Source organism: Felis catus, chromosome A2 (assembly GCF_018350175.1).
Source record: "Felis catus isolate Fca126 chromosome A2, F.catus_Fca126_mat1.0, whole genome shotgun sequence".
Classification (NCBI taxonomy): Eukaryota; Metazoa; Chordata; class Mammalia; order Carnivora; family Felidae; genus Felis; species Felis catus.
Genome location: NC_058369.1, coordinates 51,457,336 through 51,474,797, shown reverse-complemented (window position 1 = coordinate 51,474,797; position 17,462 = coordinate 51,457,336). Strand labels below are relative to the sequence as shown.

At 44.8% G+C, this 17,462-nt stretch overlaps 2 protein-coding genes across 8 annotated transcripts in view; both read right to left on the bottom strand.

The window, feature by feature from the left end:
* The window catches only part of TATDN2 (TatD DNase domain containing 2), an 82,554-nt gene extending 79,765 nt beyond the window's left edge, over positions 1-2,789 (bottom strand). For all 5 annotated transcript variants that reach the window (XM_003982468.6, XR_006593959.1, XR_006593958.1 and 2 more), the window contains exons 1-2: positions 2,237-2,789; positions 1,693-2,124 (exon numbers count right to left, since the gene is read on the bottom strand). In XM_003982468.6, the coding sequence (XP_003982517.1) occupies positions 1,693-2,118 (426 nt within the window). In that variant the 5' untranslated portion in view covers positions 2,119-2,124; positions 2,237-2,789. The remainder of the gene's footprint in view (positions 1-1,692; positions 2,125-2,236) is intronic.
* Positions 2,790-5,425: 2,636 nt separating this feature from the next.
* The window catches only part of IRAK2 (interleukin 1 receptor associated kinase 2), a 62,553-nt gene continuing 50,516 nt past the window's right edge, over positions 5,426-17,462 (bottom strand). For all 3 annotated transcript variants that reach the window (XM_003982467.6, XM_019824978.3, XM_019824979.3), the window contains 3 exons: positions 11,004-11,204; positions 7,498-7,789; positions 5,426-6,417 (listed from right to left, as the gene is read on the bottom strand). In XM_003982467.6, coding sequence (XP_003982516.2) covers positions 6,305-6,417; positions 7,498-7,789; positions 11,004-11,204 — 606 coding nt within the window. In that variant the 3' untranslated portion in view covers positions 5,426-6,304. The remainder of the gene's footprint in view (positions 6,418-7,497; positions 7,790-11,003; positions 11,205-17,462) is intronic.

Here is a 17,462-nt window from a genome sequence, read left to right as displayed (position 1 = left end):
TGAAGGGCTTCATTCTATCTCTAATTGTCACCAAAGTAAAACTTAATCAATTGACATTATTTTATGCTGTGCCCAAATTAAGTGAATCATCTCAAGGATTAATGGCAAGATTAAATTATACGGGCCAAGACTGATATTCACCTGATTTACATTTGAATCATATTCAATATGTATTCTTATGCCAAAGACATAAGAATCTGAAATCACAAAAACAAAAAAAATCCATATGCCATACAAGAGCCGTGTGAAGTGCACAGTAAGAACACCCGGCCCACTTCACCTAAGAGATCCACAGGATCAACAGCCAACGACAGCCTAATTTCTCAGTTCCATGTAATTTAACCAGTGAGCCAAAGTTTATAGATCAATCCACTTTCCTCATTGCCTTTTATTTCTTTTGTAAGATCACTTTATCTGAAAGCAGCTCATCTCACCCAACTATGACTTTTCTTCCACTCCTCCACATACACAACTCCTCACCTTCTAAGGCCCAGAGCTGCAAAACCAGAATGCAAACTCTTAAGAGGGCGGTGATGTCCGTTTTGTTCCTGGAGAATCTCAAGCAACTAGAGCACTGCCTGTGACAATCTAGGCCCTCGATAAATATTTGCTCCAAACCTGACTGGAAGAGTGGATGAAGCTCATGGTAGAGCCGATGACATTAGCTAATACTCACCCTCTCCACCGGGGAAACAGCAGACCATGAGAGATGAATTACATTTGCTTCTACTTCTCATAGACTCATGTTCAACGTTCCCTCACCACCACCACCTCCCTCTCAAAAGCAAAAGGCTGAGAAAATTTTATCCATCTTTTTTTAAGTTAATATAAAATGAAGGAGTGGATGAAATGTACCTCCTCTGAGAAATCCTCCTGCATGTTCCTAATGGGGAACTAAATATTTAAGCTCCAAAACAAATGCTACCCTACCCACCAAGCAAAATCCCAAGGTGCTAGAAACCGTTAACTCTGGTGAAAAGCCACACCAAGAACCAAGTTCTTTTTTTTTTTTATTTTTTAAATGTTTATTTTTGAGGGGGGGGGATCACCACAAGTGGGGGAAGGGAAGAGAGGGAGGGATACAAAGAATTCAAGCCAGCTCCAGGCTCTGAGCTGTTAGCACAGAGCCCAATGCAGGGCTCAAGCTAAAGACTGTGAGATCATGACCTGAGGCGAAGTCAGCCTCCCAACCAGCTGAGCAACCCAGGCGCCCCAAGAACCAAATTTTGATTCTCAGTTCTGTGACTCAGAAAGGTTCAGATTACAAGGGCACCATTCCTTACATTTACAACTGACATAAACACAGCGGTGTCTCTTGAACTTGCCATGCCCCTTCTAATGCAGTAATCCTTCAACCTAAACTGCACATTACAGTTACTTGAGGAGCATTTAAAAATCTGGAAACCCAGGCCACACCCTAGCCCAATTAAATGAGAATGAGAAACAGGCACAAGCACTTTAAAGCTTTTCCAAATAGTTTTGAAGCGCTGCCAAGTTTGAAAACTACCTCTCTATGGCACTTTAGCCTGCCCCCTCCCCCCCTCGACCAACTGCTGGGTGTTCGGAGTTTGCGTAGACCTCTGGGAAGACCCCAGAGGTCTTTAAAGACATGACCCTTCTTAGTTTCCTGCCACCAATATCTCAAGCCACGTGCAAGGGCTTCACCGACCGCAAGCCTTCCCAGTCACCTACCTTAAGGCTGCAGGCTTCCTCCTCTAGAGAAGCCATTTCTTCCGGAGAGGGGTTGGCAGAGCGAAGAGGGGATCCTCTGGACGATGAAAGGAATCCCCGTGTGCTCCGAATCAGGCAGCCTTTGGGGGCAGCCCCGCCCACACCTGGGCCAGAGGAATGCGAGGAGGAGGAAGAGGAGGAGGAGGAGGAGGAATTTCTGCGGCAGGATGAGCCCCAGGGCAACCTCGGGGTGCAGGCCACATCGTCCTCCTTCTGGGCTTTCAGGCGCTTGGGGCTGCTGGTGCCTCCTGAACGCGACGCAGAGCTAGGAGCTGACCGGCTGGAGGGGGCCACATCACCGGGCTCCCTGAGGCAGCTGCGCTTGCGGGGACACCCTTCCGAAGTGCTGCTCCAGTGGTACTTGACCTTGCGCCGCTCCGACGCCATGGGCACCTGCAAAGTAAAGAGGGGGCCTGGATTCCAACACCACCCCTCCGCAGACCCCCGCCATCCCAGGGCCCCCTGGAGGAGGGCAAGCCAGGTCAGAGCCAGGGGCCTCACTGACCTTTCCCCGTTCTTTCCACTGCCCATCACAGTTCTCAAGGTTTCGGAGATACCAACGCGCTTCTACTGTTCGCGATTCCAAAGCGCTTCGCCTTAGTCAAAACGATCCAAGATTTACTAAGGGCGTCGGTTTGGTTTCCAAACCCCACAACGTGCTTCCGCGATCACCAAGCGCTTCAGTTTGCACAGCGCTACTAGGGAGATGTCAAAGCGCTTCCGGGATTACAAAGCGCTTCGATTTAGTTTGCAGTACAGAGCCCTTCCGAGATGTCAAAGCGCTTCAAAAGACTACAAGGCGCTTTAGGGTCCACACATGGCTACCAGACCCTCAGCCTTTAGGGGGTTGGAGGTGGCGCGTGGTCCAGAGGCCCGGAATGCCGAGGGCGGGCCGCAGGGCAGGGCCAGATCCGGCGCGCAGCCCGCCCTGCTCCCGCGGCCCCGCCGACCAGCCCGGGGCCCTAGGGGCCCGAGCCGCCCCTCAGGAGCCAGCAGTGCGGCGCTCGGCCGCCACGGGACAGCCTCCGGCTCGCCCGGTGACCCCTGCCGCCGCAGCCCAGACGCCGCCCCCGCCGCCCCCACGGCCGGAACGTCCCACCCCAGCCGCCCGCTCGCCTCCCACCCCAGTCTTGCAGCCCGCGCCCGGCCTCCGCCCGAGCTCCGGCCACACCGGCCTCCGCGGCGCCCGCCTCCCGGAACGAGCCCTGCGGCCCACGGTCCGGCGTGCGGCGGGGGCGGGTCCTGCGCCGAACGGGGGACGCCCATTGCTCGAATCGGCAGGGGGCGGGACTCCGAGCAAGACGGAGCTCGCCTGTTGGTCAGGAGGCTTGGAGGCATTGGTCGGAAGCAAGGCGGGGCGGAGCCACTCACGTGGGCCCGAAGAGCGCGAAGCTAGGGAGGGCCGCAGTTCCGCCCGCCAGCGTTCCACGGCTCTGTGGGCGTCCGCGAACCCCTACCCTACAGTGTCTCTCCCTGCTGCTCTGCGCTTCAACCCTTAGCTAGACGCGTTCAGGTCCCGATACTCTCCTCGAACCCGCACTAACATCATGACCCCATTTGCAGAGCAGGAAACTGGTTCAGAGACCGAGTGACACACCCAGAGAGTGGCAGAGTTGGAAGTTAGGAGCCACAGGGAAAAAAAGACGATACAAAAATCTAAAATGTAAAATTTCTGCCGGGCAAAAAATATCAAAGTTAAAAGAATATTAGAAAAATGCAACACATAAAAAAGGGCTGATGTCCTTACTATGTAAAAAACTGTCTTAATAAAATAATTAAGTATTAAAATAGAAACAGATGTTAAGTAACTGGAATTAAAAACTTAAAAAGAAATAAAATGAACCAAGGAAACAGAAAGGAACCAAGAAACAGACACAAATTACGAAAGGCTCTTTAATATCTGAAAATAATGGCTCCACTTGTCACTTAAAAATACGAATAAAATTATAAATTTTCACCTATTAATCGGCAATGATCAAGAAGCATGATAATATTCTTTGTAGCTGAGGATGGGGGGAAATGCATTCCCATACCTGATTCCGTGTAAATTGGTACAGCCTCTTTGGAAGGAGCACTTTGTAGTAACAAGAATGAAACCACCTCAACATCCAGCATTGGAAGCTAATTATATAAATTATAAAATATCCTTAGAGTGGAATACCAGGCAAAAAGACTAAAGTAATCCAAAAGTACTGTTGAGGAAGAATGGCCAGGAAGGATGTGAAAAAACATACCTACACTGAAGCCAGAAATTCCAACTCCATGTCTAACTCACAGTTTTGATCTTCGAATGAAAATTTTCTAATGAAATCTAATGATTAATGACGCTAAGCAAAAAGATAAAATTTTCATCATCTTTGGAAGGATACCCCAAACAGCAGCAGTGGTAACTTCTGGAGAGAAGAAGCAAGAAGCAAGAGACTAAAACCCCAGTGGAAAAAAGGCTTTTTTCCTAGCATGTAATGGTTTGTACTGGATTTTGTTGGTCATGTACATTTATTAACTTGGGGAAAAAAGGCCTTCCCTCTAAGGATCCATAGAAAGACATCATGGTGCCCATGAGCCCCCCCTGGAATTCATATCCACAAATGTCTATGCACATATTTACATCCTGTTGAGGGGAGAAGGTCTGTAGCTTTCATCAGATTGTCAGAGTAGTTCATTGACCTCTCCATTTTTTTTAATTTTTATTTATTTTTGAGAGACAGACAGAGAGAGCATGAGCGGGGGGAGGGGCAGAGAGAGAGGGAGACACAGAATCTGAAGCAGGCTCCAGGCTCTGAGCTGTCAGCACAGAGCCTGATGTGGGGCTCAAACTCACGAACCGTGAGATCATGACCTGAGCTGAAGTCGGATGCTTAGCTGACATAACCCAGGCGCCCCTTCACTGACTTCTCCAGAAATGTATGAAGCCCTATTCTCGAAATGCTGGTATGTCTTGATAACCAGTACCCTACTGGCACTAGTCCTGAAAAGACCCTACTCAGAATTGTAAGGTGCTTGCCACATTCCAGGTCCTGGTTGGGGCATATAACACACACTCTTGTTGACTCCTCACAGCCATTAGAGCTTAAAACAGGGGTGTCAGTACACATGGCTGCCCCTGAGACCGGAGTGCACTCATCTTTGTTACGCATCAGTACAAAGCTGAACTTCTTGGGGGACTACTGAATGCTTTCACAAAGCAAGTTCTTCCCCTTGGCCTGATGACAAACACATGAAAAGGGTACTTTTTATTCTCTCCATTGTGTAGATGAAGAAACAGAGGCTCAGAGTAACTCCCTAACCTGACACATCACACAGCTACTAACAATCAACATTTAGAGGCAGCGCCCAACTCTTAGACACTCCATGATACCCCGTGGCGCAGGGCACCCTTCCCAAACTCATCTGGATACAATCAAAACTAATTACAAGATATCTGTTAACTTTATCAATGTATTTTTTTAAGTTTATTTATTTACTCATCTCTACACCCAACGTGGAGCTCAAACTCAACCACCCTGAGATCAAGAGTCACGTGCTCTTCCCACTGAGCCAGCCAGGTGCCCCCCTGCCATGTATTTTTATGAAAAGAAGAAATCATTACAATAGGACTATTTAAAATAGGACACACTGAATTCAAAACAGGATGTTTCCCAAAAAGATTTGCAACATGACTTTTCAAAAAAATACCCACTGCATAAACCTTAAGTACATGGCAGAAATCTATATTTATTGTGTTTTTATTTATTTTATAAAACAGGGCAAGTGCATTTTCAAAGTACTTCTGTAGCCATTTCACCTGTTCCTCCCAACAGCCTCGGGAAGGAAAACGAACAGGTGTTACTTACAAGGAAACCAAGGTTCCAGAAATTAAATAAGTGATTTAAATAGCAGAATCAGACATGAAACTAGCTCTCCAGATTCTTCATTCACTCATAAATAATACATACTCTCAAAATAAAATCTCCACTGAAAATATTAGCATTAGTGGGATGGGAGGATAAAGGTGCCGAGTGGGCGTTAAATAAATATCTGTGGGTTACAAGATGCAGAAAGTGGAAAACCTACTGAGTCCTCTGCCAGGTGTCTGGCATTTGTGAAACTCGAGGCCTTGGTATGTGAATATAAGAACTGCGTTAGGACACACAACTTGAGAATCTTTCAGGCCATGGAAGTTTGCAGGAGTTGGTGGCAAATGTGACCCAGAGATCTTAACTTTGGAAAGTACAAATGACAGCACTCCCCGGCAGTTCTTGAGGGGTGTGAGCTGGGTAACAGTATTAACACACAGCCCAAACCCATAAAATCGCCCACATTCTGGGCCCGTGGACCGCGGTTTACACTTCAGTCTCCTAATACTCCGCTCTGACTGACAAATCCCAGAAAGAATGATGACTTCCTGTATTTTTTGTCTTGAAAAGCTGAGGTCCCTTCTTCCCTAGCTCACTCTGGAAGCTTTTCTTCCCGGCCCAGGAAAGCTGGGGGGGTGGTGTTTCCTGGGAGATTTTGATTCGGCATCAGATCTATTTCTTGATTTGGTGTTCATCTTTCCAATTGAGGACAAGGATCTTCAGCTGTGTTCTAGTTATCAGGGGCCAAAAAGTTCAAGGCTGTCCAGTTTCCCTTCTTTGTAGAAGAAGATATTCTCCATCAGTTTCCTTTTGGCTTCATTGATCTCAATCTTCCATGAAGTCTCTGTAGCTGGCATTCAACAGAAAATTTAAAGAAAGAACTTGAACAAACGGCATTTAGAAATAGTTACTATTATAATTCTTAGAAGTCAGACTTGGTCAGTTTCTCACTTAAATCAGGTTTCTGAATCAGGCCCTGAGCATAACGAGCATTTTCCCTGCTTCTGCCTTTGCAGTGAAGCCTTGCCACCTGCCCCCACTTTTCAGAAAGGCGGGGCCTTCCACGCTCCTTCTCATGGGTGGGAGACGTTGGCATGAACACTTACACCCTCTCTCTCTTCTCCCTCCTCTCTTCTCCCAATGGGAGGAAGATGTAGGTAGAGGTAGGGCCTGGGACATTCATTAAGCCATGTTTAGTAATGGACAAGGACACTGCATTAAAAAGGTCTTTTTTTTTTTTAATTTGAGAGAGAGAGAGAGAGAGAGAATGTGAGTGGGGGAAGAGAGGCAAGGAGGGAGAGAGAGAATCTCAAGCAGGCTCCATGCCACCACCCTGGGATCATGGCCTGAGCCGAAATCAAGGATTGGACACTCAACTGACTGAGCCACCTCGGCACCCAGGCCTTCCAAATTTTTATTTCAGAAGGAAGCCTGGGGTGTTTGGAGAGGAGACGGAGAGATAGGAAGAATTCTGACTTGGTCCCTCAGTATGATGGGGAGCTATACAAAGGCTTTAAACAAGGGGTGACATGAGTTGTTTTTAAAAACTACTCTGGCTGGTCGCTGGAGAAGGGACAGGGTAAGGGGCCAGAATGGATCAGGGGGGACACAGGGAGGCTGTGTGGTCATCCAGCAAGAAGACAGTAGCTTGGCCAAGAGGGGCCAGGCAATGCAGAGAAGCAGATGGAGCTGAGAGATATTTAGGCCAATGGATAGGACTGGGTGATGGGCTGGACATAGGCAGCCGGAGACAGAGGGAAGTATAAAGGATGACCTCCACCCAAGGCTTCTCTTTGTGCAGTCAGCTAGTAGGTGAATGGCTGAAAAATCAAAGAACGCATGAATTAGAGCAACAGAAGGAACAAATGGCAGACTGAGTTAGAGACCCATAAACGAGCTTGTGTAAGCACTCCATTCTCCACACACTTACCATCCTGGGGAGGCTCCGGACTGGCATAGGCTCCAGAGGAGGAGTCTGCCGGCATTCCCCCATCAGCCTGCAGCCTGCCTTCTCTGCCCTCTGTAGGGGGGAGTGAGGCAACATCCCCAGCCCTGGGTGCTGCCCTCATGGAATAGGAGGCATCAAGGCTGGAATTGTCCACATCGTCCGTTTCTTCTGGGGTGTTGGAGGAAGAGCCTGTGCTCTTGGAAAGCCCACTCCAAGGGGACAACGTCTCCTGATCTCTCAGCCGCTCTTCCACAGCGGCCACAGAACCACACACCTTGGAGAGAGGAGAGATAAGAACTTTCTCTGAAATCAAAAATCTTACAGGTCTCCCGGGCCGAGAGAGAGAAAGAGGGAGACTGAAGAATCAAATGTTGATTCTTGCTGCTTTGTCTAGAAGAAGAGAGCATGTGCCTTTGAAAAGAGCACATGACCAAGATGGACCAAACATTGTATCCCATTCCTCTGACCATAATGATTTAAGGTTTGATCACGTGACCCAAGCTGGTCAACCAGAATCCTTCTCTGGGACCTTTCTACTTAAAGCTTATTGAGGAAAGACTCCAGTTTCCTTTCTAGTGGTAGATCCAGACTCCCTACCCACACAGAAAACCTGTTCACAGCAGGAAAAATTAAGACCCCCACAAAGAATAAAACAGAGGCCAGAGACAGAGATAGATGAGCTTTTGCTGGTTGAGACCCTGTGTCTCCTGTCTGCTATTTGTTTATGTGAGCCAATAAGTTCATTCATTCATTCATTCACTCATTCATATACTCCCTCCCAGGCCCCCTCCTGTGTGTGTGGGTATGTGTGTGACTAAGAGTTTGACTTAAATTCTATCTCTTTCAACTGGAAACGCCCCAAGTAATATAGATATTGCTCTTGAGGACATTTCTAACTAGGGAGGTTAGAAAATCAGAGGGAGGCAGGCAAGGAATGTTTCTTCTTTGTATACATACATACACACACACACACACACACACACATGCACAAAGGGCAGACAGATATACCCTTAATAACGATGACACATCTCACTTGCTCAGTCCCTTTGCAACTTAAAAAGCACATTTGAATGTGATGCACAGTGAGTTTTTATAGGTAAAAAATTTAAAAGACCAGAGAAATTAAGTTCCCTGCCTAAGGCTACTCAGCCAGTAAGTAACAGAACTACTGACCCCAGGCCTGCTTGTCTTCAAGTCCATGACCCAGATGACCTCTCATCTTCCCAGTTTATTTGTGCAATACTGAGGGCAAGAAGCACTTCTCATTCCTCTTTGTATACCTTAAATGCCCTATCTCCTTTATTCTACATAACTAATGCCTCCTCATCCTTCAAGGTCCAGTTCAAATGTCACCTCTTGAGACAAATCTTCAGAGCATGTACCAAATAAATATTTGCCAAGCTAAAAACTGCATTCCCTTGTGGCTAGGTGTGGCCATGTCACTAGATTAGGGCCTATGGGGTGTGAGAAAAAGTGATGTGTGCATTTCCAAGTCACACCTTTAAAAGGTAAGGAGTGTGTTCTCCTCTTCCTCTTAACCCGCTTTCAATGGCTGGAATGAAGATGTGATGGCCTGAGCTAGAGCAGCCATCTTGGACTCTGAAACGGAAGCCACACAGTAAGGATAGCAAAACAAAAATATAGAGGTGGCCTGGAGTCCCCAGTAAAGTGGCGCTGCCACATCAGCTCTGAACTGCCTGCGTTGAAGCTGTTCAGCTAAAGAGAATAAATTTCTATCTCATTTAAACCACTGTATTTTCGAGTCTCCTCATTATAACAGCTTCATCGAGTGTCCTTTAACTGATACGTTGAACAAAAGAATAAAATAAATGAAGAGATGAAAGCCTGAATGAAAGAATAAGTGGTTCAGGGAGACAGATCTTTTCAGAACATAAATCTGATTACGTCCTGCCCCTGCTTCAAACCCCTAGTGTCTTCCTCAAAATCCTAACTGTGCCTGCAAAGCCCTAAATTATTGGGCTCCTCCTTTCTCAGCAGCCTCACCACAAGCCACTCTTCCCCATGTGCTTCTTGTTGTAGTCACTTACACCTTCTTCCAGACCTTTGACTAAGCCAGGCTTTCTCTCACCTCAGGACATCTGCAGGAGCTGCTCCTTCTGTTTGGATTGCTCTTTGCTTACAATCACTACCTGGGGAAAATCCTCCTGGGTGGGACCCCATCATATGCTATAGTGCTCACCACACAGATGACTACTACGCATTGTCTGTGAGCTCCAGAAAAGCAGAACTGGACCTGCCTTGTTCACCGATTTGATCCCCCCGCCCAACACACAAGTACTGAATGAATGCTGTGCCACTTGGCACCTGGAACAGCTCAGGCGAAGAACAACCACTTGGGTCTCTAGCTCCTGCCACATCCCAGTGCAATATGGTGGACATGGGAATGAACGTGGAGCTCTGACAGAAACTCACTCTGTGGCCTCATCTTTACTTGCCCATCTATAAAATGGCAGGCCTGGGCTACAGCGGTGGTGTTCAAAGACTTTTTTTTTTTCAGCTACTAAGCCCTTTCCTCAAATGAAGTGTTAAGTACTCAGTACAATTATGTGAAGTAAAAGGGGGTGACTGGTTGTAGTCCTGGGTGGGGCCTGCACCTCCCCGAGCCCTCTTGCTGCCAAAAGCAACTCCTGAGGTAACTGCAAGGAGTCCCTCTCTGCCAAACACCACTTGAAGATCACTGTTAGTCTCAGAGTCCTCTCAGGCAATCATTTGGTCCTTAGAAATACCCAGCATGGACCACAAATCTATACTTGTTACCATGGAAACCACCACTCTATATCACATGCATAGAAAGATGCTATAGCCCCTGATATGGTTGATTTCTGGGATATCTGCCTGGCCCATGGGTTAAGGATGCTCCCTTCCTCTAGGACTTAGCCCTTCCAGCTTTCTTGGGTTGACCCCCTGACCACCAGGTTTATAAACTGGGCCCCACTCCCCTCGCCTTACTTGACTGGTCAACGGGTGGACAATGACTCTAGGTAGGCCAAACAGGCTCTCTCACTGAGAGACTGGAATTGGGACCTGGAGACTTGACCTCCCAGTCAGGGTAGAACCATAGCATATAAATAATACCCGTGGCCATATCTCCTAACCAAAACACAGGTCAAGAAAAGGGAGCCTACGGAGAGGAGAGGAGGAATCAAGCAGATTCAGGGAAAGCAGAGTTCTATTAACATCTGAGTACGGGATCCTGGGCTTCCTGAGGTCCCCAGCACACTGCCCTCAGGTTCCTGAGCTACTCTGGGTCACTGGCTTCCCTGCTTTGCTCTTATGAGCTCCATTAAGTTGTGATGCTTGCAACCAAATAAGGCTCAGGTTTATGAAATCACATCTCGGTAAAGGGCTTGACCCCGAGTGTTAACCTAGTCCCTGGTAAAGCAGAACCACAGGGCCACCGGGACGGGAGGCCCACCCACCCCAGGGCAGGGCTCATCGCCAGGGTAAAGGCTGAGAGTGAGGCTCACCTCTGCCAGGCTGGCATTCCGCCTCCGCAGGCAGAGGCAGGCAGCCATAGCCAAGGCCTGGGCGCAGTCCTCCAGCAGCCTCCCAGCTCTCTTCTCCAGGTACTTCTGGCAGATCTCCTTAGCCATCACCTTTTCCACGCCCGTCTTCCTGCAGCAGAGTGAGGTGGTGCTGCTTGGGATTTCACTGAGGAGTAAATCCTTCTGTGGGAAGAAGAGGATAAACACTCCAGTGTGAGTTGCAGGGATGTGGGATTCAACCCGCACATTCCCCACCATCCCCCGCGACACACCAGGGCTGCAAAACTTCGCAGAAAACAGGATTTTAAGGGGCGCCTGGGTGGCTCAGTCAGTTAAGCAACTGACTTCGGCTCAGGTCATGATCTCACGGTTCGTGGGCTCAAGCCCCGCATCGGGCTCTGTGCTGACAGCTCAGAGCCTGGAGCCTGCTTCAGATTCCGTGTCTCCTTCTCTCTCGGCCCCTCCCCCACTTGTGCTCTGTCTCTCTGTCTCTCTCAAAAATAAATAAAATGTAAAAAAAAAATTTTAACAGGATTTTAAGAAATAAAAGCATACAAGGATCCAAGAAACAAGGAAAAAAGCCAGAACTGGAGAACTGATAAGTTCCCTGTGTGTACAAGGTGTTCCATAATACACTAATACCACCCAGGGAGGGACTTAACATAGGCCTCAGTTGATTTACCAGGAAAATGGGGATAATAGGACTAACACAAAGATTAAAAGATATAACGCATCTAAGGCATGAAGTGTGACACTCGACACTGAATAAAGATTCAATAGTCTATTAGTGACCATGATAAATAGTAGCAATAGCTATGGTTTATATAGTACTACATGCTAAACACTTTATTTACATTCATAATTTAATTTTATTAACAATTACAGGCACATTTTTTTGATATAAAATACATATTTTAGGGTGTAGGATTCTGACTCATGTATATTTATTTATTTTTTAAAGTTCAAGAAGCATTATTCTTTTTTAAAGTTTTATTTATTTAAGTAATTCGTACACCCAACATGGGGCTCAAACTCATGACCAAGAGTCACATCCTCTACTAAGTGAGCCCCTAACACATATATATTTAATAGGAGATCTACTATATAAATATTGTGTATACTTACAATTTTATAAATTTTATATTTATATATTATAAGGTTTATAATATTTTATACTACTTAGCAGAAATCTAAACTATGCATATGACAAAAGTTATGCTATATATTTTTATATAAATATATAAACATAAATAGTATAAATTATGTTTCATAATATTTCATAAGTATATATTTACATATTTACAAATATGTAAATATGTTGCAAATATATTAAATACATTGATTAAATATATTAAATATAGTATAGGGAACTATGTAATATAATTATGTATATTTACTGATATAACATATAGCATATAGCATATTGCATTCAGCATTATAGCATATTGTTATTGATATAACAATCTGTTGTACATTACACTAACATATGAAGCATTTACATTTATGTTTTATATTTGTGATATATTTATTTGTGTACATAGTAAAACATTTAATATAAATTTTCCACACATATTCTGTTATATATAATATATACTTTAATCAGTATGTTATATGTGTACATATTTGTAATTATATTTCATAGAATATGTAGTATTTTATGTAGTTACTCATGTAAATATATGCAAATATTACAATGTACTTTATGTTGTATACAATGTTATATGCACTATAAATATTGTACAATATTTTATGCTATATAAAATGCAAAAAGTGATGGAGCTCCATGTCGTAAATAATATAAAATATGAATATATATTTAAATATAAATATAGGGATGCCTGGGTGGTTCAGTCTGTTAAGTGTCTGACTTCAGCTCAGGTCATGGTGTCATGGTTTGTGAATTCAAGCCCCACACTGAGCTCTCTGCTGTCAGCGTAGAGCCCGCTTCAGATCCTCTGTCTCCCTCTCTCTGCCCCTGCCCCACTTGTGCTCTCACTCTCTCTCTCTGTCAATAATAAATACATATTAAAATATATTTTTAGGGGCGCCTGGGTGGCGCAGTCGGTTAAGCGTCCGACTTTAGCCAGGTCACGATCTTGCGGTCCGCGAGTTCGAGCCCCGCATCAGGCTCTGGGCTGATGGCTCGGAGCCTGGAGCCTGTTTCCGATTCTGTGTCTCCCTCGCTCTCTGCCCCTCCCCCGTTCATGCTCTGTCTCTCTCTGTCCCAAAAATAAATAAACGTTGAAAAAAAATTTTTTAAATATATTTTTAAATTTTTTTTCATGTTTATTTTTTCTTGAGAGAGACAGAGCATGAGCAGGGGAGGGGCAGAGAGAGGGAGAGACACAGAATCTGAAGCAGGATGTAGGCTGTGAGCTGACAGCACAGAGCCTGACATGGGGCTTGTACTCAGAAACCATGAGATCATGACCTGAGCCAAAGTCCACTCAAATGACTGAGCCAACCAGGCACCCCAAACTATATATACATATTTTAAGAAGTTGTCATGGTGTTTAAAGTTGATACATCAATAAACATCAGAAGGGTGTTATTTACAGATATGGAGGTTACCACCATCTGAAACAGAGTCAGAAACTGTTCAAAACAACTGCCCTGAAAGAATGATAGAGGCAGAAGCTCACCATTTGACTCCCCCCTCCCCCCGTGAAATCACGGATCTCATCTGGCAAGAGTCATCAAGAGACGCTAAGAGCACGGGGGGGGGGGGGGGGGGGGGTGATGGGGAAACTTAGCGAACTTAGTGGAGTCAGCAACTCCACCTGGACCCACTGATGAACCTCAGCACCAGAAGGAGAAGGATCCACTATGCGCATCGTGTTGTGATGCAGTGGAAAGCACCCAGCACCATCTAGGAAGCAGCACTGAGCGTGAATCTAACCAAGTCTCAGGATAAGAGGAATAGAGAAATAAGAACACCACAACGACATAAAAATCCGGAACATGAGACAGTCTATGGTACAAATGACTCACTTTATGCAAAAATGCAATATGTGGAAAGAAAAAGTGGGGAAGGGTGCAGTTGGAGACTAGAAGAGTTTCAAGGGGCGTCTGGCTGACTCAGAAGAGCATGAACTCTTGATTTTGGGGTCATGAGTTTGAGCCCTGCATGGGGTGTAGAGATTATCTAAATTAAAGAACTTTAAGAAAAAAAAGAAGGGTTTCAAGAAACATAATTAAAGGCAACATGTGGACCTTGTGTGTATCAGTTTCAAACAAACCAACTTTAAAAAGCAATTTTGGAGACAACTTGGGAAATTTAAATATGGAATGGGCGTTAAATAATATTAAGGAATTAAGAAAACTGTATTTTATGGGTGGCATAATATAATACGTGGGCTATGCTTTCTTTCTTTTTTGAGAGAGGAGGGGGAGGAGCAGGTGGAGAGGGAGAGTGAATCTTAAGCAGGCTCCACCCACAGCGCAGAGCCTGACTGGGGGCTAGATCTCATCCGTGACCAACCGTGAGATCATGAGCTGAGCTGAAATCAACCAACTTAACCAACTGAGACACCCAGGTGCCCTTAGGCTATGCTTTAACACACACACACACACACACACACACACACATGTTTTTTGGGTCCAAAAGAAATAAGAAAAGTGTGATAATGATAACTGATGGGATGGATCCATGGAGATTCCTTATACTCTTCTCTTTACTTTTGTGCAGCTTCGAAATTCTCCATAACAACAGGGGCTTTCAAGAAGTGGCCATGCCTGAGGCCAGAGAAGTGGGGGAGAGAGGCGCGTTGGGTTTTTGGAACCAAATATGCAGATTATCCCTTCAATTTCACTTGCCAAAGGTAACACCTGCTAGTGGTTTGGATTATATTATCCTAGACCTTCTGCTACAGAAGTCTATAGGTATAATTACTTTTGTTACATATTAGTTATATGTAATAATTATTATAGTGGCAAGCAACCACTTAAGAGTTATTAAAATAGGGGCGCCTGGGTGGCGCAGTCGGTTGAGCGTCCGACTTCAGCCAGGTCACGATCTCCCAGTCCGGGAGTTCGAGCCCCGCGTCAGGCTCTGGGCTAATGGCTCAGAGCCTGGAGCCTGTTTCCAATTCTGTGTCTCCCTCTCTCTCTGCCCCTCCCCCGTTCATGCTCTGTCTCTCTCTGTCCGAAAAATAAATAAAAACGTTGAAAAAAAAATTAAAAAAAAAAAAAGAGTTATTAAAATAGCGGTAATCATAGTTAATAGTTAACTCATATAGTGCTTACTATATTTTAGTCACTGGTATTTTTTTTAACTTTTTAATTTCTTTTAATTTTTTTTTGGGGGGGGAAGAAAGAGAGAGAGAGGCAGAGAGAGAGAAAATATTAATCAGGCTCTACGCTCAGCACAGACCCTGTCACCAGGGCATGATCCCCCAACCTGAGCTGAAATCAAGAGTGGGACACTCAACTGATTGAGCCACCCAGGTGCCGCTCTAAGTCACTGTTTTTGGTACTGTTTTAGGTACATATTACTCAACCTTCACTAAAGCCCCTTAAGTAGGTACTATTATCTATCCCAGTTTGCAAATAAGAAAATGTAAGCTACAAGTTTTTTTTTATTCATTCATCTACTTATTGCCAAAGATGGGATTAAACTATAAAGGTATTCTGAACTTGCTTTTTTCACTTGGAGATATTTTCCTGTCAGAACATATGTGTCTTTCTCATTATTTAAAAAAAGTTTTTTTTTTCATTTATTTATTTTTGAGAGACAGAGAGAGCACAAGTGGGGAGGGGCAGAGAGAGAAGGAGACAGAATCCAAAGCAGGCTCCAGGCTCTGAGTTGTTAACACAGAGCCCGACTCGGGGCTCAAACTCACAAACAGAGATCATGACCTGAGCCGAAGTTGGACGCTTAACTGACTGAGCCACCCAGGCACCCCTCTCATTATTTTTTTTTATAAGATGTTTATGTTAGCTTTATTTGGAAGTGCCAAAACCTGGAAGTGGCCCAAATGTCCAACAACTGGTGTTAAACAAATGGTCATATATCCATACATTGGAATATTCCTCAGCAAGAAAAGGAATGAACGACTAGTATACAAAATAGCGTGGATGAATCTCAAAAGCACCACACTAAGTGGAAGAAGCCAGAAACAAACAGGTACACACTCTATGATTCCATTTATCTGATATTCCAAAAAAGAACTATGAGGTCAGAAATTAGATCAGTAGTTGCCAGGGGCTGGAAGTGGGGAGAAGGCATTGACTCTAAAACTGCACAAGGGAATTTTCTGGAATGATGGAAATACTCCATATCTTGATTGTGGTGGTGTTGGTTACATAAATGTCTACATTTTCTAAGACGTACACCATTCTATACACCTCACAAGTGTGAATTATACCTCAACAGAAATGAATGCACATGTCCACAGTGAGACCCACACACAACAGTACCTAGCAGCTGTATGTGTAACGATCAAAAACTGGAAACACCCCACATGTCCATCAACAGGTGATGGGACAAACAGTGGCACATGTCTGCAAAGGAACATTACTCAGCAAAAAGAAACGAACCACTGACACAAAGAACATGGATGTATCTCAGAATAGCCATGCTGAGTGGAAAAATCCAGACAACAAGAGTACTCTCTCTCTGATTTATTTTGTATGAAAGTCCAGAAAATGGAGCCTTGTACAGTGACAAAAAGCAGATCAATGGCTGTGGGGGATGGCAGGGGCTGGGAGGGATGGGCAGGGAGGATTACAAAGGGGAAGAGGTAACTTCTGAGGTAGTAGGCACAGTCATGAGCTTGGCTTGGTGATGATTTTGCAGATGTATACATATGTCAAAATTTATCACATTATACACTTTGTCCTCATTACTTATAAATATTTATAAACTTATGTTCATGAACTTATTTATGAATAACTTCATGGAATTTCCACGGTGTGTGATTATACTGTCATTTCTTTAACCACCTCCCAGTTGACACATATTTCACTTGTTTGCAGCTCTTTACTAACATAAATAATGCTACAATCAACGTTCTTGTCCATCTGTCTTTCCTCCCTTGTATGTGTGTGTCCCTATGTACAAGTGAAATTGCTGCCTCAGAAGGCACGCCCATTTTAAATTTTGATGGAAACCACCTAATGACCTCCGAAAACACTGTGGCCAGAAACACTCCCCCGAGGGTGAAGGAAAGGCCAGCTTCCTCCTACCGTGGACCACACTACGTGTTACCAGCTTTCATCTCTGACCCAAATCTTAAATACATGTGCAATCTTAATTTTTTTTAATTAAGATTTTTAAAAAACTATACCCTCCACATTTTTATAAAGTAAACTCTATGCCCAACATAGAGCTTGAACTCATGACCCCAATATCAAGAGTCTCATGCTGTACTGAGTGAGCCAGCAGGAGTCCCTTCCTCCACATTTTTAGAAACCATTAACAAAAAATGCCTTCCAGAAATT